The 22,507-nt window shown below is 42.1% G+C and overlaps 1 protein-coding gene across 1 annotated transcript in view; it reads left to right on the top strand.

Moving 5' to 3' along the window:
• Window positions 1-22,507, top strand: part of brwd3 (bromodomain and WD repeat domain containing 3) — a 34,009-nt gene that overhangs the window by 2,600 nt on the left and 8,902 nt on the right. Inside the window, exons 5-28 of the mRNA XM_080014376.1 lie at window positions 3,058-3,208; window positions 3,375-3,473; window positions 3,574-3,734; window positions 5,276-5,497; window positions 8,864-8,964; window positions 9,096-9,166; window positions 9,643-9,743; window positions 9,862-9,902; window positions 10,082-10,186; window positions 10,803-10,953; window positions 11,047-11,181; window positions 11,273-11,401; window positions 11,937-12,162; window positions 12,461-12,598; window positions 13,140-13,314; window positions 16,648-16,741; window positions 16,861-17,034; window positions 17,419-17,492; window positions 17,577-17,775; window positions 18,020-18,130; window positions 18,777-18,884; window positions 19,259-19,383; window positions 19,517-19,599; window positions 22,310-22,421. Coding sequence (XP_079870502.1) covers window positions 3,058-3,208; window positions 3,375-3,473; window positions 3,574-3,734; window positions 5,276-5,497; window positions 8,864-8,964; window positions 9,096-9,166; window positions 9,643-9,743; window positions 9,862-9,902; window positions 10,082-10,186; window positions 10,803-10,953; window positions 11,047-11,181; window positions 11,273-11,401; window positions 11,937-12,162; window positions 12,461-12,598; window positions 13,140-13,314; window positions 16,648-16,741; window positions 16,861-17,034; window positions 17,419-17,492; window positions 17,577-17,775; window positions 18,020-18,130; window positions 18,777-18,884; window positions 19,259-19,383; window positions 19,517-19,599; window positions 22,310-22,421 — 3,086 coding nt within the window. The remainder of the gene's footprint in view (window positions 1-3,057; window positions 3,209-3,374; window positions 3,474-3,573; window positions 3,735-5,275; window positions 5,498-8,863; window positions 8,965-9,095; window positions 9,167-9,642; window positions 9,744-9,861; window positions 9,903-10,081; window positions 10,187-10,802; window positions 10,954-11,046; window positions 11,182-11,272; window positions 11,402-11,936; window positions 12,163-12,460; window positions 12,599-13,139; window positions 13,315-16,647; window positions 16,742-16,860; window positions 17,035-17,418; window positions 17,493-17,576; window positions 17,776-18,019; window positions 18,131-18,776; window positions 18,885-19,258; window positions 19,384-19,516; window positions 19,600-22,309; window positions 22,422-22,507) is intronic.

Below are 22,507 nucleotides of genomic sequence, written 5' to 3'. Positions count from 1 at the left end.
CAGCCACAGCATTAAAACCACTGACTCACACTAACAATGATTTTCTCGTTCCAATGGCACCTGTCAAGCGGTGGGATATATTAGTCAGCAAGTGAACAGTCCCTTTTTGTAGTTATGGGATGCCCAGACTTTTTCGGCTTGCGAGCTACTTTTAAAATGACCAGGTCAAAATGATCTACCTGCATTAAAAAATGCTAAACATATTCTTTTATATATATACTGGGTATACTACCGGGAGCAACCAAAATAAGAAGAAGATACTGAGTATACTTTATATATACAATATATGTTGGCGTACATTGCATCACTGCATGAACCTTTACGGCATAATACAACAAAATACGTTTATGGTCACTACCTTACTCTGATGACTTGCACTGAATGGAGTCGGCCAGGGTTGCATAGTCCGGACAGTAGCTGCTGGTAGCCAGCCTCAGGCAGGCTTCCAAATGATCATCCCTAATAGTAGAACCGTATTTGGACTTTATAATCTTCATGTGGGAAAAGGCTGACTCGCATAAATAAGTAGAGCCAAATAATGCAGTCAAGGAGGGAGCACATTTCCTCATGTTTGGGAACTTTTCCTCCGTGAGTAAGTTCCAAAACTGTCCATAAGCCCTGGACTTCAGCTCAACGTTAGCCTGTAGTGTCAACATCTCATCCTCCACTGCAGACGAGTTCAGGTGAAACAGTGTTGCAATTTTTGATGCGAGTAAATCAACCTCAACATCTTCCCTAAATTGGTAGCACATAAATGTCGCGATTGGCTTGAGTAGAGCAAAGTCTTGAAACCGTTTGTCGAAGTCTGACAGACATTTTTCAATCTGCTCTGTGTAGCGTACAAGCCTTCCCTTGGGTCTACAGCTCTGATACGAGGTTTTGAAAGTTCACCAAATCATGGCGCTGCAGCTTTGAGGACAGACGTTGCATTTTTGTTTGAGGGCATTAACTGAACTGATCATGTTGACCCCAATTTTGTCTTTTCCTTGCAGCTGTAAATTAAGCTCATTCAACATGTTGGTCAGATCAGTTAAAAATGCCAAGTCTAGCAGCCACTGATCGTCATTCTGTTGCTTGTATTCTGCATTTTTACTGACAAGGAGAAACTCCTTTATCTCCAGACAGAGCTCTCGAAATCTCTGCAGGAATTTACCCCTACTAAGCCATCTCATGTCAGTGTGTAACAAGAGGTCAGAGTAGTTGCAGTCAGCCTCCTCCAGATGTGCCCGGAACAGCCGCCTTTGAAGAGATCTCGCTCGAATAGAACAGACGATTTTCGTTGCCACATCCATTATGTCTTTCATGTTTAGCATTTTTGCACATAATGCTTGTTGGTGTATTATGCAGTGGTAGTTAAGGAAGTCGGTCAACACATCGTCCTCCCTGCACTTGGTAATAAATCCATTCAAGCGGCCCACCATTGCGGGCGCACTGTCCGTGGTAATTGACAACAATTTACACACTGCCAATAGAAGAGAGGAGATCTAAGTAGTTGTGATTGTAACCCAATGAACAAAGTTTTAAGCAACATTAGACTGGCCGCCCTGTACATCAATCAAGTGGCAAATGCCAAATGGAGGATAGATGATAGGCTAAGAGAGGAGATCTAAGTAGTTGTAATTGTAACCCAATGGACAAAGTTTGAAGCAACATTAGACTGGCCGCCCTGTATGTAAATCAAGTGGCAAATGCCAAATGGAGGATAGATGATAGGCTAACATCTAAAAAAAATTATTTGATTGGCACGCAATCTACCCGCATCGACCGGTCGATGGCGATCGACCTATTGGGCACCCCTGTTGTAGTTCATGTGTTCGTAGCAGGAAAAATGGACAAGTGTAAGGATCTAAGCGACTTTGAAGATGGCTGAATTGTGATGGCTAGACGACTGGGTCAGAGCATCTCCAAAACGGCAGGTCTTGTGGGGTGTTCCTGGTATGCAGTGGTTAGTAGCTACCAAAAGTGGTCCAACGAAGGACAACTGAACTGGGGACAGGGTCATGGGTGCCCAAGGCCCATTGATTTGTGTGGGGAGTGAAATGTAGCCCATCTGATTCAATCCCACAGAAGAGCAACTGTAGCACAATTGTTTAAAAAGTTACTGCTGGCTATGAGAGGAAGGTGTCAGAACACACAGTGCATCACAGCGTGCTGCTTATTGGGCTGCGTAACCACAGACCGTTCAGAGTGCACATGCTGACCCCTTTTCACCGCCAAAAGTGCTGTTACAGAAATTATACGGTCACTTTAATCTGAAGTTTGTCAGTGGTTTTAAATAAAGAGGCAGAGAGACGCAGGTTTTTACTTTTACAAGGGTCGGATCAGAGATGTGCTTTCGAGCAGCTCTCTTGAGTTGAACAGTTTATTTTCAGGGAGACAGAGAATATATGGTGAGTTCGACGTCACAGATATAGAGAATATACAGTCAGCTCGACCTGACCTTGGTCAGGTCAACATAAGGCAAGCTTTGAGGATGGGGCAAGCTTTTTGGCAGGAACCCAACAGAGAACACAATCTAAAAGGTATGTGAAAGAATTAACACTGTGTGCTGAAATAGAGGTATGTGACTGGAAGCTACATGAAGTTGTGTTCTTCATTATGTGTGTGCATTTATGTTTACGTTATTGCAAATTTAGATATATTGTTACAGCGCCTATAATGGGCACGTGAGCGTCAGAACTGGACCATGGAGCAATGGGAGAAGGTGGCCTGGTCTGATGAATCACTTTTTCTTTTATATCATGGCATAACATAACAGGGTTAGGACTGACCCGATCCAGGACTTAAAGGATCTGCTGCTAATTTCTTGGTGCCAGATACCACAGGACACCTTCAGAGGTCTTGTGGAGTCCATGCCTCGACGGATCAGAGCTGTTCTTGCTGTACGAGGGGGACTTACACAATATTAGTTGTGTGTGTGAGCTTGTGAGTGAGTGAGTGAGTGAGTGAAAAAAGTTATGTATATACACATTTTTGGTTGGTTTGGTTACATTCATGGTTTCTTCAACTCCGGTCAAAGCTAGATCCTTACGACATTGGTTTTCTTTCTTTCCACAGGTAATAGTCAATCAGCACATTCCTGCAGACTATCTGCTCCGCGTTTGCCGGCGCATAGGACCGCTAATCGAGAAGGAGATCCCACTCAGTGTTCCTGGAGTTGACACCCTTTTGGGTTTAGGAAGACAGTCCCTGCTTCGCACCACTAAAAGTAAGCGCTCCCTCTTACTTTCCTGTTATTGCTCTTTTTGTAAGCTCTACAGCTACGGGAGTCACTGTAATGGTTATTTGTTCCTTAATTTCCCTCCGGGGATTAAGAAAGTGTTATCTGGTCTTATCTTTTATTCCCTATTGGGTTTTTTTCTACACACCTTCAGGTTGTAGCCACAAAACATGCAGAGGCTCAGCTGGTGCTGCACTCCACCGAGGGCGGCCACCAGAACCACCAGTGGCAAACAGGAACCATCCCAATGTCGGTGAGTAACTTAGGTTTCTAATATGTGACAAATAAATGACGACTGAGCCTCCATGCGCTGTATTTCTTTTACTAACTGTTCTTTTTGTCCTTATATAAAGTGTCCATCGTGGGTGCTCGCCAGGCCACTGGTGCTGCCCGATTTGGCCACGTTCTACCAATCGGCACCTACCAACACATGAAGATCCATAAACTGATCCTCGGTCACCTGTCTGCAGTTTTCTGTGTGGCCTTTGACCGCACAGGCAGGAGGATATTTACGGTGAGTCTTTCTGTCAGATGAGATACAGGAGAAAATGATCTAACAGTTTAGAAACTAGCCGTCGTGCCCCTATCCTATGTTTAGGTCCCGTGTCTCCCTCCACATATACAGATGTAGACAAATTTGTTGGTACCCTTACAGCTCATTGAAGCAATTTTTCATTCCTCCTGAAATGTGATGAAATTAAAGGCAATTTTCTCATGTATGCCTGTATGCCTTTGGTATGTCATAGAGTAAAGCAAAGAAACTGTGAAGAGAGATCAATTATTGCTTAAGACATTAATTATTTTCTAAAATGGCCGGAACAGATTTGTTGGTACCCCTTAGAAAAGATTATAAATAATTAGATTATAGTGATATTTCACACTAACTGTTTTCTTTAATTGGTATCACATGTCTTCAATCTTATAATCAGTCATTCAGCCTATTTAAATGGAGAAGAGTAGTCACTCTGCTGTTTGGTATCACCGTGTGCACCACACTGAACATGGACCAGAGAAAGCAAAGGAGAGAGTTGTCTGAGGAGATCAGAAAGAAAATTATAGACAAGCATGTTAAAGGTAAAGGGCGGAACACCATCTCCAAGCAGCTTGATGTTCATGTGACTACAGTTGCAAATATTATTAAGAAGTTAAGGGTCCATGGGACTGTAGCCAACCTCCATGGACACGGCCGCAAGAGGGAAATCGACCCTAAATTGAACAAAAGAATAGTGTGAAAGACGTACAAGCTGAACTCCAAGGTCAAGGTCCATCAGTGTCTGATCGGTCGCTTTATGAGTGACAGTTGGCTGCATGGAAGAAGACCCAGGAGGACCCCACTTTTGAAAGAAAAACATAAAAAAGCCAGACTGGAATATGCTAAAATGCATATTGACACGCCACAATGCTTCTGGGAGAAGGTCCTTTGGACAGATCAGTCAAAACTGGAGCTTTTTGGCAAGTCACATCAGCTCTATGTTCACAGACGAAAAAATGAAGCTTTCAAAGAAAAGACCACCATACCTACTGTGAAACATGGAGGAGGCTCAGTTATGTATTGGGGCTGCTTGCTGTGTCTGGCACGGGGTGCCTTGAATATGTGCAGGGCACAAACTCTCAAGACTATCAAGGCATTCTGGAGCGAAACGTACATGCCCAGTGTCAGAAAGCTCTGTCTCAGTCGCAGGTCATCGGTCCTCCAACTAGATAATGACCCAAAACGCACAGCTAAAAGCACCCAAGAATGGATAAGAACAAAACATTGGACAATTCTGAAGTGGCCTTCAATGAGCCCTGATCTGAATCCCACCGAACATCTATGGAAAGAGCTGAAACATGCAGTCTGGAGAAGGCACCCTTCAAACCTGAGACAGCTGGAGAAGTTTGCTCAGGAAGAGTGGACCAAACTACCTGTTGACAGGTGCAGAAGTCTCATTGAGAGCTATAGAAATTGCTTGATTGTAGTGATTGCCTCTAAAGATTTGCAACAAAATAATATTTCCAACGCCCCTGTTGAGAAACCCCTTTCTAAATGGTCCCTGGGTTTTCCATCTTCTGCAGGGTTCAGACGACTGCCTGGTGAAGATCTGGGCCACAGATGATGGCCGCCTCCTCTCCACACTGCGCGGCCACGCGGCTGAGATCTCAGACATGGCCATCAATGACGAGAACACTCTTATCGCCTCCGCCAGCTGCGACAAGATCATCAGAGTGTGGTGCCTGCGTACCTGCGCCCCTATCACCATCCTGCAAGTCCACGCTGCCTCCATCACTTCCATCCAGGTCAGATGCTTTCTTTGGAAACTTTTCTGTCGTTATTTCCATGGTATATACTTCAAGCTGGATTTAAGGTTTAATAACATTTCATATTACGTGCCAGACATTCCCAAATAGTTGTGTTTTGATATTAGCTAGGATATCTTGGCTATGTTAATGACCTTATCAAGTGAAATGAAACGGTTTTACCAAGAAATGTGGACTTAAATATAGATTAACATGTAATTACTAAAGCTAAATTGACATGAGGAATCCTTTGCATACATGCCTTGCACAGTGCACATTTTGGTACCTGGCCCTGGCTGTGGTAAACTAGGTTAAGTAAGGACAAAATCATTAGCCAATAAGTGCAAACACTGTGACCATCGAAATGAACCCTGCTTAGAGAAAATCGGTCACTCATCAGACATATAGGTCCCTGTTTTAGGAGCCACTTGCCTTTTGCCTACAAATGACTGTTAAGCTGCAGCTGCCAAGCTTGTATAACCTCCAGATACTGCAGAGCACCTAAAATCTGCCCAAAATTACCTCCACAAAATAGATTTTCTTTTCTAAGTGCACAACTGTCTTAAAGTGTCTTTTGTAAAATCACATTTCTTCCACACACAGTCTTTCAGCAGACCTTTTATTTGTATGGTAATGGAAGCAAAACTAGCACTTGTTGATTGCCATAATAATTCTGATAATACCGGAGCTGGATTTCTTCTTGTAGGGCAGTATTTCATTGTACTATCCATTACTCCATGTAGGCATCACATTCCAATTCCAACACAATGAGCAATTAAAAAGTTAATATTTTACCATGAAAGTAATCACGCTTGCAGTAGCTTTCGTCATTTTGTTCTTTCTATCAATTCTTTTAACTTTGAGTCGTAGCATGTGAGATTGCACATTACACAAAGGATATTTGAAATGATGTAGTCCTGGATAGGTTGTAGCGTAAATAAAATAAATAAATCACAATACATGAGAAATACATTCACACAATTGAAATATACACTAGAAAACCAAACTTAACAAAATAAAATTGCAATATGAAACCGGTTTAAAACCACGGCAACTATTTTCACTGCATTTTTATAATTCATATAGTAACTTCAAATTTCTGTTCTTTTTTGCTTTTTTTAGATTTCTTTTGGGAGACCGGTATCATACAAATGTCAAGCACAGAGTACAAATCTGTTCCAACCCCCGCCCCCCCCCCCTTTTTTTTTCTTGGTGTGTTAGAACTAGAACAACAACTTTCTCTAACCCACCCACCCATCCCAAACTCTCAGAAAGACAGACAAAAAATAAAAAAACAGCACACACACAAAGAACTAAATAAAACACAAAAAAGTTAATGTAATGAAATAAAATAGGGAGGGAAGTACAATATGAAGGGTGCTGCTGGATGCATTGAGAATCAGTTTAATCTTTTGTAGAAATTGGCAGTCGTGCCTCTTGAGGAATATTTCACCTTTTCTAGCGGCAGACGTGGCATTCAATCATCTAGCCAGGATCTAGTAGATGGTAGATTTGGGCTTTTCCACTGTAACAGAATTCGTCTACAGGTTATGAGTGAGGTAAAGGCAACAACATCAGAATCTTTCTTCGTAAGACTGGCTGGTATAAGGCGTACCCCAAAGACGGCTATCAAAGCGCAGGGTTCTAGTGTAATATCCAGGGCTTTGCCTAACATATTAAAAAACTGGATCAGAACTCAGCTAATTTGAGAAAAGAAAATAACATCATTCCCATATGACACCAATACGGAATATTGCCAGTAGATTTACGGCTTTCAGTCCAAGTGGGAAAAGGGGCTGAAGTTAGAGGGAGGAAACAATTGGTTATTACAAATGGGGCTGCATGGGGTGGGGGCAGAAATATGAAAATTTGAAATTGCCTGACTTGTTTCCAAATTCTCAAAGAAGAGAGGACAATTGGGTTTGTAATGTATTTGGGACAAGAAGTCAAAGGGGCACAAACCAAACCCGCCAGAGATGATGGGACTGGAAGAATTGTCCTCCCATTATACACCAATCGAGGTGGAGAATAAAACCAGGCATGAATCTTTTGAAGATTGACCTATAATAAAATAAATAAAAAAAGGTTAATAAAATAAAAGGTTAGGCAATGCAAGGCCCCCATCCTGTTTGCTTCTCTGCAGTACTATACATACTTTTGGGTTCTTGCCAGCCCAAATAAACTTTGAAATTGTTTTATCTAAGAGTCTGGCCAGAATTTTCATTTTAATATAATTGATTCTGCCCCTCAGAGAGGGAGAGTCCCAGCGTTTCAGATCACACTTCATTTCCATAACCAACTTTGTAAAAATTATTTATATGAAGAGAGGGGAGGGAGTGAGCAGTGTTGACGCCTTAATAACAGAAACTAGTGTTGGCCTGTCGGAATGGTGGGGTTCATATAGAGGCACAAGAAGATTGGTTCCTCTTTAGGGGGATATAGTCAGACCATTGAGAGGTAGTTGTCACACAAGCAGTAGGGGCAGAGTATGAAAGGCGTATCCATGAAATTTTATTTAGACCCAAACAGAAAACAAATAATCCCACTCAACCCAGTCAAGGGCCTTCCCCGCATCCAATGATGTAACCAATTCAGCAGCTTGAGAGGTGCAAGGAGGAAATACAATTTTTTAAAGTCTTCTAATTTTAGACGATAATTGCAGTCCTCTGACAAACCGTGTTTGATCTCCACAAATTATGTCTGGCAGGCAAGGATCCAAATGGCTGGCCAAAAACTTGGCTAGAAGCTTTACATCTGAATAATAAAAACAAACTAATTTTTTCATTAGCTGCTGCAATTATCAGGGTTCTTGTCTTTCTTGAGTATAAGCAAAATTAAAGGTTGATTTAAGGTTTGGGGGAGGGATCCTTGTTCGAATGAATCATTAAATATATCTAATAATAAAGGGGCAAGTTGGTGGGAAAACTTATTGTAAAAGTCAACCGGATATCCGTCTGGACCTGCGGCTTTGTTATTTTGCATTGATTTAAGACAAGTTGCTATCTCCTGACTCCATAAGATTATCCAAATCCTCCTTGTTATTGGCATCTATGGTAGGGATATCTAAGTCACAGTATCTAAAAATTTGCCATTGTAGTCTTGTTTGCAGGGGGTTCCCGAGTGATAATGATTAGAGTTAAAGGAAGAAAAGATTTTAAAGGTTTATTTTAGTTGGATCAGAAGTTAGGGAATGGGAGGAGTGATAGACTTGTGAAATGAAGCGAGAGACTGACTGTTTGAGTTGGAGAGCTAAGAGCCAGCTGACCGTATCCTCATATTCATAGTATGTCCTAGATTGGGATTTAATAGTGGTTTTACTTCACATTCTGCTCATAACAAACTTGCAGTAACTCCGTCTTCCCTCAGTTCTGTCCCGCGGTGAAGGGGACGACACGGTACCTGGCCTCCACAGGGGCAGACGGCATGGTGTGCTTCTGGCAGTGGCACTGCCACAGCATGAAATTCAAGTAAATATTTTAGACACATAGATCTAGTCTAGAACAATGTGTTAGTTGGACTTAGTTCTAAGTCTTTTTTCTGTTATTAAAAAAAACAAAACATGTTTGTTTTCCTAATATTTAATCTACTCTTTCTTCAGGGATCAGCCAGTGAAATTCGTAGAGCGATCGCGGCCCGGCATACAGGTCTCCACCTCCTCCTTCAGTAGCGGTAGGTGGCACACATTATGATGTCCTAATCCCTTTCAAAGCTTCAACCACAAAGTAAAGGGGTGAGACCATTCAAGTTGAAAAAGAGAAAATTTGTCTAATTAAATGTTAGTAATTACATCATTGTATAGTTATATATTGTGTAAAAATGTCCAAAATGCTGTACAACATTTGATTAAATTGTGAATTCTTGTTACATTATCTAAAAGGAGGAGGTGTCTTCTTAATGCTAGGTTAATTGAGGAAGCATTTTTAAGTCCAGTCCAATTATGTCCATCCAGGCTTTTAGCAATTACCATCAACTTGTAACTTTTATTACCTAATTCTACCCTTATTGTGTGGTCAAAATTAGTCCCACAGATTATTCAACTAATAAAAAATAAATAAAATTAATTGATTATGATAATAATTGTTAATTGTAGCCCTACTAGCTACTAGCAACTTGCCATTTTTGCATGTTTTTTTTTTCCACAACAGGAGGGATGTTCCTGGTGACGGGCAGCACTGATCATGTAATCAGAGTTTACTATCTCGGCTCCGAAACTCCTATGAAGCTCTCTGAGATGGACGCTCACACAGTATGTAGCAGAGGACGCATTAACCGTGGCAGTGCTGAAGTAATCTTTCAATACTGCTACGTGTAAATTACTTACTAAATGTCTAAATATTTATTTTATTTTACCTCTGTTTTTCCAGGATAAAGTTGTAGTGGTCCAGTTTTGCAACAACAGTGACAGGTGAGTGTGTGTGTGTGTGTGTGTCTGTCTGTCCGTCTGTCTGGAAAAAAGTTTGTTTCTGGGTTGGGTGCTCTAATCCCAGTGGTGCGGCCCTCAAACAGATAACAAAGAAATCAAGATTTATTGAAAAGGAATTCATAAAAAAACCAACTTTTTTTTGGGTGCTCCTTCCTTCGCAGTCTGAGGTTCGTCAGTGGCAGTCGTGACGGCACAGCCAGAATCTGGAATTACCAGCAACAAGAATGGAAGAGCATCGCTTTGGACATAGCCACCAGATTGCCAGGGTAAGAGGAGAAATCCACACTATGTGGAGAGCTGTGCATAACCCTGCTTCTTGTCGCCTGTTAATACGTCCTCTGTCCCCATTTTTGAATGTTGGAATCATGATATTAGAAGAAGAATTAGAAGAATCTTTACTCATCACACGACATGCCACACTACAACACATGCATACACACATGCACATGCTTTGGATGGTGGCCGGTGAAATGTGGCCTCTGCATTTGACCCATCCTGGCTTGTCCTTCCTCCGAGGGGTAGCCAGGAGCAGTGGGCAGCATTCGACGACGACACCCGGGGACCTGGTACGAAGTGTCCATCGCTGGTCAGATGATGATGATGTGTGTATGTTTTTGGTGGGGGTCCTTACTGATGTTAGATGGAGAACATGCAAACTCCACACAGAAAGGCCCCTAATTGGGAGATGAACCGCCGGAGCACGGTGCCGGCGGGAATCGAACCCAGCACCTTCTTGCTGTGAGGCAGCAGTGCAATGCTCTGTGCCACTGAAGTTTAGGTGTTTATTTGGCTTGCGCATATCCAGAAACAACATTATTGACCCTCCACACTCTAGCCCTTCAGCTGAATAATAAAAATATAAAAAATTATAAATTCCCCCAGGAATTCTGTTGTCAATGGAGATGATAAAACCAAGCTGGTGGTAACCATGGTGACCTGGGACCGTGCAGATCGCACTGTCATCACGGCAGTCTCCAACTATCTGCTCAAAGTGTGGCGCTCCAGCACGGGTCAGCTGCTCCATGTTTTATCTGTGAGTGGAGGAATTGAGTTGTTTGCACAGTGACAACACAGTTTTTTTGTTTTTGTACCAGACTGGGTGTCATGACTTCCTGTTGTTCTCCAGGGTCACGACGACGAGGTGTATGTGCTCGAGGCTCATCCCTTCGACTCGCGTATCATGCTCTCTGCCGGCCACGACGGCAACATTTACATCTGGGATCTGTCCAGGGGAGCCAAGATCCGTAACTTCTTCAACATGGTGACCATTTAAAAATATATATTTACCCACTGACCTTTAACAACTATTGAAATTCTTTTGAAAATTCGAACTGTTTGTGTTTTCCGTTCAGATCGAAGGGCAGGGTCACGGTGCTATTTACGACTGCAAGTTCTCGCCCGACGGGCAGCATTTCGCCTGCACGGACTCCCATGGACACTTGCTCATCTTTGGTTTTGGCTGTAGTCGACCCTATGAAAAGGTAGCTAATTCCTCAGGGTTATGTCATATCTATAATATCTTTCAAATAGGCTTGAAATTCCCCTTGAATTTGGATGAAAACATAGTATACACTGAAAAATAGGGACACTGGCTTTAAGTTATAGTATATGAATGACGGTTATATTAACAACACATTTGTATTTTTCGCTGTACAAATGATCTCCCTATGTTTTGCAATTTTTTTTCATTTTAACTTCAGTTGACCAGTATTACATTTTAATTCCACTCTTTTAGTTGTATACATCAAATTATATGAGATTCACAAACGCAGACTCAGACTACAAAACTTTACAGAGTTTAAAGGGTTTAAAAGGTAAAAAAAAATATTTGTATGAAGAAAGCGCTATGAACTAGAGGACAAATCAGCAATAGAGCATGATAACTTAAATATCATACTTACAATTTTAAGCAAACTAATCCAATGATCCTACTTCATAACCTACTTAGCTGATCCCAAAACCACTGTGATCATCTCAAATATTTGGATTATGTAATAATTGTGAACCATCCCCCAGATTCCTGAGCAGATGTTTTTCCACACGGACTACCGGCCTCTGATCCGTGACACCAACAACTACGTCCTGGATGAGCAGACGCAGCAGGCACCGCACCTCATGCCTCCACCCTTCTTGGTGGATGTGGACGGGAACCCCCACCCCCCCCACTACCAGCGCCTGGTGCCGGGCCGAGAGGGCTGCAAGGAGGAGCAACTTGTCCCTCAGCTGGGCTACGTCGCCAACAGTAAAATATAAATAAATAAATAAGTCGTTGCTAAAATGAGAAGAATTATAAACAATGCATGGCTTGGTAATGGAATTGTTGTTAATATACTTTCAATAGATTGATAATAAAAACTAGGCAATACAAAAATGTATAAAAATGAAGCAGAAAATAATTTAACAATAAGCAATAAAACTATCAGCAATTCCAGTCCAACAGAAATAGTAAATATGCATGCAAACTTGCATGTATATCAAATAAAACTGTTCAAATACTGTGTGTACCAGGGTCTTAATTTATTACATTTTTTCGTTGCCAGGTGATGGAGAGTTTGTCGAGCAGGTTCTCGGCCAACAAACAGCAGATAATGAAGATAGCCCGTTGGATAATTTGATCAGGCAGCTGCAGAATCAGCAGGATGAGCTGCAGAACGAGGATGGACCACCTGAGGAGCAAGGTGGTACACCAAATTTACCTCTTTAAATGCTGTGCAGTACATGCAGGAAACAAGAAAAACAACAATTATTTCACATTAATGACGATTCAGATGGGGCCTTTCTCGTGTGTGCACATTATTGAGTTATTGACTATTGTATTGAACATTTAGAATTGATTGTAAAATGTGACCTTTACTTTAAATGTTTTGTTTCTAATAGTATGATGAAATTTTAGTTTATGATTAATTGTCACATAAATAATTGCAATTAACAGCTTGTCTTACTCTCATAGTGTAAGCCTATAATAGTATAATAATACACATCCACCTCCTGAAGAAGAGCCATTATTAACATTGGGCAGATTTTCTTCAACCCAACTGACGGAAACACAACAAATTCTGTTAATTGATTTTATTTCCCACATTGGCTTAAAATTTACGGAATGTGACCATTTTGCAAAGTGGAGGTTAAGGATTTCTAGGTGACACATTTCTGTACTGAGGGAGGATATGTTCCGGCGGGAACTATTCACTTTCAACTCCAGCTAATGTTAATTTTCAGATGGAGAGGCAGCAGAGGAGTCACCCCCTGAGGATGGCCAGAGGAGGAGAGCGCAGGTGGAGGGCGTCTGGCAAATGCAGCACAACGCCCTCCGCAGTCAGGTGGCCACCGAGCGGGACCTTTTGGCCTGGAGCCGGAGGGTGGTTGTCAACGAGGTGCCGCCAGCGATATTCAGGTCCGACGGACACAATGATGCACCCAAGTGACTTACTTAATACTGCTAGGGCTGAGAGCTGGTAAAGAGCTCATGATTTTATTCAATTTCAATACAAAGGATATCTATATAACAACATTTTATACGAGGGATGCAATGGTACACAGTATTTTATCAAACCATTTGGTACATTTTTATCAGTTGTTCGGTTCCCCACGGTTCTATACACACACGTGAACCGTGGTTTTATGGTTTCCCGGTAGAAGTCCACTTGACACGTTGACGCAGCGTCTGGGCTCGGCACAGCGTGCTGTAAGTGTGCCACTGTTGGAGCTCCACTAGCCATGTCAGTTGTGTGGTCTGGGCGGAGCTGTGCAGCATTTCTATATTTTTGCATGAGGTCTATTGCTTTTTAACTACGCGCGGCTACTCGTGATTTACCCCTCGTGATTTACCATAGAATCACGAGATAAAGCTTCAAAGAAATGTTTTTGTAAAGAGTGCAATCAATCAAGGTGCGAAAATAACCCCCTTCGATGGCCGTGTCCCTCTTTATTACAATCTTCGGACACTTGCTTCGACTCGTACCAGATAGTGTTGGGGCATTCACGAACAGTCCATTTCTTTTGAACGGCTCTCGCCTGGTGATGAGCCGTTCTTTTTTTTTTTTTTTTTCTCTCCTTCTCTTTGTCAAGTTGTACAGTTTTATGTTGTGTTGTTTGTTTAAGTTGCTGTCTCTTGCTGACAGCAAATGTTTCCCCCTCTATGTTCAAGTTCAAGAGATTATTTGTCACATACATATACATACGGTCATACATATATGCAGTGAAATGTCATGTAAGAGATGGGCTATGCTCCTCCCTCGCCGGGAGGTGCCCTAGCTGAAAAGGAATGCAATGCAGGCAATGTATGCAGAACCTGGGCCGTGGACGCTATGCAGGGACCACAGGCCCCGCGCCGACAGACCGGCACCCCGCCAGAATCGCCCGCCGAGACGGTGGGGCCCCCATGCCCACCAATGCCCCGCGCTAAGGCAAGGCCCACTGGAACATCCGAGCAGCCCCTGCATGACCAGCCACCCCCACACACGGGACGCAGAAGGACATGCAAGCCCCACCGCCCCGCCCATAGGGAGGCGACCCCAGCGGGGCGCCGACCCACCGATCATGGTGCACTGTCACATCAGGTTCACAAAGCGAAGGCAGTTATTTTACTATTATTATTTATGTGTGGAGAAATACTGTTTATACCTGTTCTACACAAAAATAATGAAATATAGACCAGGTTTAATTTATTTTTTTAATTGTGAAATGTTTAAAAATATATAATAAATAAATAATGGAAATTGGTATTTAAATTATCCACTATCCTGGACGCCGCCGCCCCAATCAGATGAACTTACGTAAATTATAACACCCACCAATAAACTTGAACCCCCGTCCTCCCCCTCCCCCCGCAGTCATACACACAGAATGTTACACTAGTTATTTGTGCCAGACTACTATGAAAACATTTTTTACGCCTTTTAACCCTTTAAAAAAATATATATAAAGATACCATACCGTTACTGTGCCCCCAAAACCGTGATACATACAGAACCTTGAGCCCACTGTACCATTGCATCCCTATTTTATACATAATGACAATTGTTCCCAACTTTTCAGTTTGTCTTTTGAGTACTTTACAAAAATATTTCACAGAGCAAATTGAGTATTACTGAAATCATTATTTCATGCCAGGATTTAGCAATATCTGATCTCCCATTCCTTACTGAATCTATAAAGAAACATAATTGTTTTAAAAAGCCATTCATCCTAGCAACTGTTAGCCTGGTGGAAATTCAACAATATCAGTGGTTGCACTCTATCTCCAAACAAATTCACTCCAAATAGACCAATAATCTTCAGGTCTTGGAAACGACAAGGAATTACTCATCTGGAACACACTTTTGAAGACAATTCACTTATATCTTTCCCAACGCTAATCCGAAGGTATAATATCAGTGGTCACAGTTACCTGCAATTCCCTCAACTACACCAGTCTCTAAAAGTCAAAATCAACATCCAACAATCAGCAACATCCTACAACCACCTCCAATGATTGAACATCTTACTCATATAGGTAATTTTTACCCTTCGGGGTGCCTGTGGATGGCGTCCGTGTGTTGGTTTGGGGCGTAGTTGCGGGTTTGGGGCTCGATTGGTGTCGGGTGGTGGGGATTGCGGGGTCGGGTCTTGGCACCATGATCGGCAGGTCGGCGCCCCGCTGGGGCTAGCATGTCCTTCTGCATCCCGTGTGTGGGGGTGGCTGGTCATGCAGGGGCTGCTCGGATGTTCCAGTGGGACTTGCCTTTGCGCAGAGCATTGGTGGGCATGGGGACCCCACCGGCTTGGCGGGCGATTCTGGCGGGGTGCCGGTCTGTCGGCGCGGGGCCTGTGGTCCCTGCGTAGCGTCCATGGCCCAGGTTCTGCATCTGTGGTGCGTCTTATGCCTGCACATGGAGGTGGGTTGTATGTGTGCAATCCGGGGGTTCAGGGTCCCCTTGTCCTATCTGGGACTGGTTAATGCTTCAGGGACGTGCATGGGTATTGCTCTGTGGGCTCCCGCCTCCTCTGGGAGCTGGGGTGGCTGCAGAGCATGATTACATACCTCTCCTTGCCTCCCTCATTTACCGCCATAACTATGACAGGAAGAGGCCACGCTCTGAATTGCTGTTCCAATTTTCCTCGACTTAATTAATTCTGTTTTGTCGATACATGTTTGACGTTTCTACATTTTTCATGTATATCGCTTTGTTTCTATGTTTATTTGCCGCACCTGTGGGGATTCTCCCCCTCTTGGAGTTGTAATGATTCATTTTTTATAGACCAAAACATGGTAAGATGGTTCTCCAAAGAGGGGTGTTTGGTGGCGGTTCTGAGTAACAAAAAGCTGTGCTCTCGTCACCCCACAGGTTGTCCACAGGACAGAGTTATTGCAGGAGTTTTCGACAATTAAAGAATTAATAAAGAGTGGCATTGCAGGTTCAGAAGTTGAACTCCACTTGCAGACTAACTCTGTCCTAGATGCAAGAGCACAAAAAATACTCTGTGTTGTATACCCGGCATGCTGACAGCACAGGTTTAAAAAAAAAAAAAAAGAAAAAAAATCATTATTTAAATTCCTCTTTATTTTTCTGTAAACAAGATAAACAAAAAAATATATAATGATAAATATATAAAATAAATCCTACAGCGAGGCCAGAAGTGCTCGTTTGGCCTGTGTGCAATCGATCAGGGCTTTGATCTGACTTTTATAAGATTAAATTATTTTTTTTTCTTCTGTTAATGATTTTAATGATTCCCTGTAACTTAGGGCAATGGAGGAGAGCAGACAGGCCAAAAGCGAGCAGGAACGCTCCCTCTACAATGCAGAGAGGAGGAAAAAAGCAGCGGCTGGCGCCCAAAAGGTGCTTCCTTTTCTACTAATCCATTTCTCACGTTAAATTCTGTCTCCACCAAGAGAAATCCATCCCTTATTTCTACTTTATCTATGGGTTCCCCTTCTCTCTCTCTCCTCCAACTGCAGACCAACCTGCTGGCCGGGTGCGTGCGCTCGCTTCGGCCGACCACTAAGAAGAAGCAGCAGCGCCACGCCTATCAAACCCGCTCAGCTCAAATCCGTCGCCTTGGAAACCGAGGCAGAAATCCCAGCGGCCGCCGCAGCGTCGACGATCACCTGGACTCCGACAGCGATGTAGACGTAGGTTCAGCATAGGGCTCAGTGCTGGAAGAAGTACTCAGACCTTTTACTTCAGTAAAAGTACAAATACCCTGATACAAAAATACCACCATTGACATTTCTACTTTTCTGTTTATAATTTTTGAAGTTGACTAATGCTGGAAACCAAAACTATTGTTTAAATGGTTTTAAAACAGTAAATAATGTTACAGACCAGCTAGAATTGTCAATACAATCTTGCATCTTTGTGATGAGTTAGTTTTAAATGCAGCTACATTCCCTTTTATATAAATAAATAATTAATACACTATAATTACTATTACCCCCCCCCCCTTAAACTGTAGTATTCCTATAACAGACCATCAGCGTTATCCCTTAACCATGGATTGCTTCCTCTGTCCACAGGTGCTGGAGCAGCAGGAGCTCAGCGATGCCTCTTCAGACAGTGAAGCCCGGTGGCAGAGTGATTCTAGCTCCAGGTAAAGAGCTGCTGTTTATCAAATCAGGAAGCAACAATTATCTAGCAATATAAACCTGACAACCCCCAAACCCCCTGCCCCCAGCGAGTCTTCCAGTGAATACTCTGATTGGACAGCCGATGCAGGCATCAACCTCCAGCCGCCAAAGCGGCCGACCAGGAGGCCGGTGCCACCTCCACGGTACAGCAGCTCTGACGAGGAGGAAGGCGGGACAGGCACCCAGGACAAGGAAGCCAGAGAGCGAGAAAAGGAGAAGAGGAAGAGGCCCAAGCAGACCAAACAGGTGAGCCAGCACTGTTTTGCAAATACAATTGCTGTGTGGTTTACATTTATTTATTAAATGAAATGTTTTACTTTCCATTGTCGACCTTCTGCTGCGGTCTGGTTGCCCCGTTGTCTTTCACCATGAATTTTCCTGGGCCATTGATTTGCTCTGTCAAAAATTATGCAATAAGTGAGAATGTTGCAATGTTGATCATCATTATATGGACTCGTTCTGATTCAATTATCTTTGTGTGTGTGCTCAGAAACCCACCTCCTCCCTGGCGGGAGTCGATGCGGAGGAGTGGCGGCCACCGTCATGGATAATGGAGACCATTCCCAATCGCTCTCCTTTTGTTCCACAAATGGGAGACGAGGTAAAATATCTCTGAAGCCTGAATTTACTTTGAACTAGGAATTCCCTGATAAAATTTGTATGCGTTCGGAGCACTCACATTTGGGTACATGGTGATACCCAGCACTGAATAATGACCCTTTCAGTTATAATATGACTCAGATCACTGGTATTGAAGACCGGGTGTGTTTATCATTGATTATTTATCATGTCAGTTTTTAATTTTTATTTTTTTTTATTATAATATGTTTTTACTTCTTCTTGGTCACTTTAGTTAGTGGACACATTTTTTCATCTGATGCTCCGGTGCTGTTCTTTCTTGTGAATGATCATTCATATCAACAGTATACTGACCACAACTATGTATGCTGCTTTATCAAATTCACCACGGCTGCCTGTCACTTGTTGAGCATGACCAATATTTAGATTCTTGCCGGGAAAGGCGGACCCCACCACCAACAATGTAAACAACATATACAGCATATGTAGTCAAAATGACTACATTACATAACATTGGTATCTGGTTTAAGTATTGCAGCATTTTTACAAGCACCTGAGCACAGTATCGCTCTATTTGTAGTATTTCACCCTGCAGTTGGTATATTATATATGATGGAAGTGAGTCATTTTTCTAGAGATAAAATATCTTTCTTTCTCCTGCTTGCCAGCTGATCTACTTCAGGCAGGGCCACCAGGCCTACGTCCGGGCAGTTCGCAGGGCTAAAGCGTACAGCATCAACCCTCAGAAACAACCCTGGAACAAGCTAAACCTCAGGGTAAGCCGGGATGTTACATCACAGGAAACAACTTTATAACAGTGAAGCGAGTGAAAATGGCAAACGGACAACGTTTGGTGCAGAATGGCACTTATAGGCTACAGCGACAGATTTTAAATGTTAGTTCAAATACTTTGTTCTCTCTCTCTCTGCCTCTTCACGCTGAAAAAGGAACTCATGTATCGAATGTATTTGTTTTTCTGTTTTTGAAAGAGTACATCTTCTCTTAATCTATCTTTTTTATTCCTGTTGCTCATGTTCTGTCTTTAAAAGTTTAAAACTTAGTTAACGTCCTTTTTTTCCCAGATTGTTTTTAAATAATTTTTGTTATCCCCTTCATACTTATGTGTTGATGTTCTTTCCTGCCCCTTCAGGACCAAGAATCAGTGAAGGTTATTGGTATTAAGTATGAGGTTGGAGCCCCCATCCTCTGCTGCCTCAAGCTGGCGTTTCTTGACCCCATCTCAGGGAAGATGACCAATGAGTCTTTCTCTTTAAAGTAAGAGGATTTTGTATATTTTTGTAACTGCTTTTAACATATTTCTCCGGATCAAACTGAAACCAGCTGAGGTTATTTTTCCACTTTATAAGCAACAGTGCATTTTTTCAATATGTGTTCACCCTCGTCCTAGGTATCACGACATGCCTGATGTCATTGACTTCTTGGTACTACAGCAGTTTTATAATGAAGCAAAAGAGCGCAACTGGCAACCAGGTGGGTCCCTTTAGAGCCTTTATGAGCAAAATGATGGCTGACAAAGTTCACTCCTCTGAGTACTTTCAGAATTTTTACGTTGACACACATGCATCATGTTTAACTTCTTGTAGAGCATTACCAGTTATTGAACACTAAATTGGGGATGATGATGGGGATATTATGGGCATTGCATTACTACAAGCACATCTACAGAAACAATACTGATTGATTATATAATATTATATAATTCAAAGGGTGCTACATAACTTCATTTTACTACCAGATAAGCTTCGGTGATCATGCAAAAATTCCAATCACTGATCACTGGGGGGCGCGTGCTTATAGAACGTAAGTAATGTGGCAAATTCGTTCTCCCTGTTTACAGAAGTGCACGATTTATTATTTGCAAGCAAAGTATTAAATTAAGTCCCAAAGCAACGGGGAGATATGCTGTCCCGACACAGGTTTTTTATTTATTTTTATTTTTTTTAACCAGACTGAAGGGGACAGTCCCTTAACTCAGTTGTGTTTAAAAATGTGTTTCATACACGTACGACACAAACAAAAGAAATAGGCCTACAATAAAAACACAGGCACAGGAGCCTTGAGGTGGCACAGTGCTGTCTGGAGGAGAAATAAATATTTTTAGAAATTCTGCTCCAATTCTGAGTTGGGTTTACATTTTTCATTTTCCATACAAGTAAGAAACTAAGGAAACAAAAAATAGGGCAGTACCCGACGATAGAATTTTGTCAGTTGATTTGGATGGACGGCGATGGGTGTGCACAGAGAGCAGTGTTCGCGTCCGTGTCCGAACGCGGACAATTCACATAAAAAATATATTTATGATTCCCCTTATTTATAATTCCCCAATGAAATGTTATCCCTATGCGTTTTGAGAGAGCCTCTGCCCCCTCTCTCCCTCTTCCTCTCCCTCCAGTTTCAGAGGACGATACACTGCACTTACACAGTTTCAGTGCCCGGATTTTTCCTGACATGTAAAAAAATCGTCCGTCATCAATGTCAATCGCGATCGATGGAGTCGATTGACGACTGAATCGTAAATCTGCCCAAGCCTACTACCAGAACACCCTGGCTTTTTGTAGGAATAGTTGTTCAAAAAGCTTAATGTGTGATTATGTGTGATTGTGCTACATGTACTGGACATGTTTTGGCTGCAGTTAGTTTACAAAGGGACACAGTTGGAACGACTTGAGTTTTCATCCCTATGGTCTTTTCACTTTCTAGCTATAGAAACCATTGGACTGCTCCTCTAAAACTGTCCATTGTCGTGGGAAAACAACCCTCTTGACCCAGGTGTTTACAGACCTGCCAACCTGCGTGCATTTTGAGTACCAACTATGCCGGTCAAATTTACACGCCTGATACAGTGTTCATGTACTGGACTGGTAAAAATGCTCCAGTACTCAAACTCACTACAAACGTAATGTCAGGTTGCGTAGTTCAACTTCAAGAGATTATTTGTCACATACATATACATACGGTCATACATACAATATATGCAGTGAAATGTCATGACACCCAGTGATTACGCACAATAAGCTCTATAAGCTCTTAAAATACGAAAAATACTGAAATGTGCGTAATCGACACGCAGCGCTCGCGCAGTTGATGCACAAAAAAGAAAGCCAAAGAAAGTGTAAATGTTAAATTATTTATATATCTGCTGACAATAGCTGTGAAAGCGATAGAAACAGTCTGCACAATGTTAGAATAACATTGTGCAGACTGTTTCTATCGCTTTCACAGCAGAGCTCCGCTCGTGATGAAATGTTTGACTATTTTTTGAGACTTGGTTTTTGACGAGTCACTAAGTAAAACAAGTCGTTTGATTTGATTCACTTGGTTGGTTGCACTGTGAGGGAAGAAGGACTTCCAGTAAACGAGAGTGAGAAGAGTCTGCCGTTTATTTTATTTGTTTAATTTTCAATAATGGTTGCAATTTATTTGCAATGTACCATATAAATATAATATCAATTTATATTTGCACTTAAAGTGAAAGAGACTTCCATTTGAATTTTCAACTGGACATTTCCATGTTAGTTAAATGTTGTGTCCGACTAAAACTCAGTGAGAGTTACAGGTTGAATTATACTGAAACTTGGTGACAGTCCCATATTCTATTTCATTGGAACTCAGTGACAGTTTCATATTCTATAATTGTTCCACAGTGATTAATAAACACTGATAAACAGTGTCAAAAGCAATCTCACTATTGTGGTAACTCAAAATTGCAGTGGTAGTCTGTATGTGCAGATGGTATATCACGTGAGCGTGATCAGATCACAGGCCAGGATGTATTTGTCATCGACGTACAGCAGATCGGTAATCGCAATCGGCAGGTCAGACTTAAAAAAATCTGAAATAGGAATTCACCAAGAAAATTGCAATCGGTGCATCTCTAGTTGGTAAACATATACAGTAACTTTACGAGATGATGCACTTCAAGGGGTATATCCTCATGATATGAATTTGTATACTGTATATATTTAGCCGTAGAAGCTCGCATACAATGTGATGAGCCTCATTATGAGACGGCTAAGGTGTAAATAACTGATTGAGTAAATTAGCTGCAGTTACTCAAATGCCCCAGAGACTCTGTTACACTATTGTGGTACTCAAAATATTTTCCCAAGGTTGGCAGGTCTGTGTTTACAGTGTAGCTTTAGTGTTCCAGTTTGCTGATGACTGTTGGTTCTCCCGCCAGGTATGAGGTTTCGCAGCATCATTGATGACTTCTGGTGGTTTGGCTCTGTGGAAGACCAGCAGCCTCTGCAGCCAGAGTACCCAGACAGCCTGTTTCAGTGCTATGCAGTCAAGTAAGTCTGTACATGGGTCCTTAAAATGTCTTAAATTCAGTTTTACAATATGGGTTCCACACAGGCTTATTATATAAAGCTCACCT

The sequence above is a fragment of the Zeus faber genome (assembly GCF_960531495.2).
Source record: "Zeus faber genome assembly, chromosome: 14".
Taxonomy (NCBI): domain Eukaryota; kingdom Metazoa; phylum Chordata; class Actinopteri; order Zeiformes; family Zeidae; genus Zeus; species Zeus faber.
Note: the sequence above shows the minus strand (reverse complement) of the source record. Positions and strands in the feature narration are given on the sequence as shown.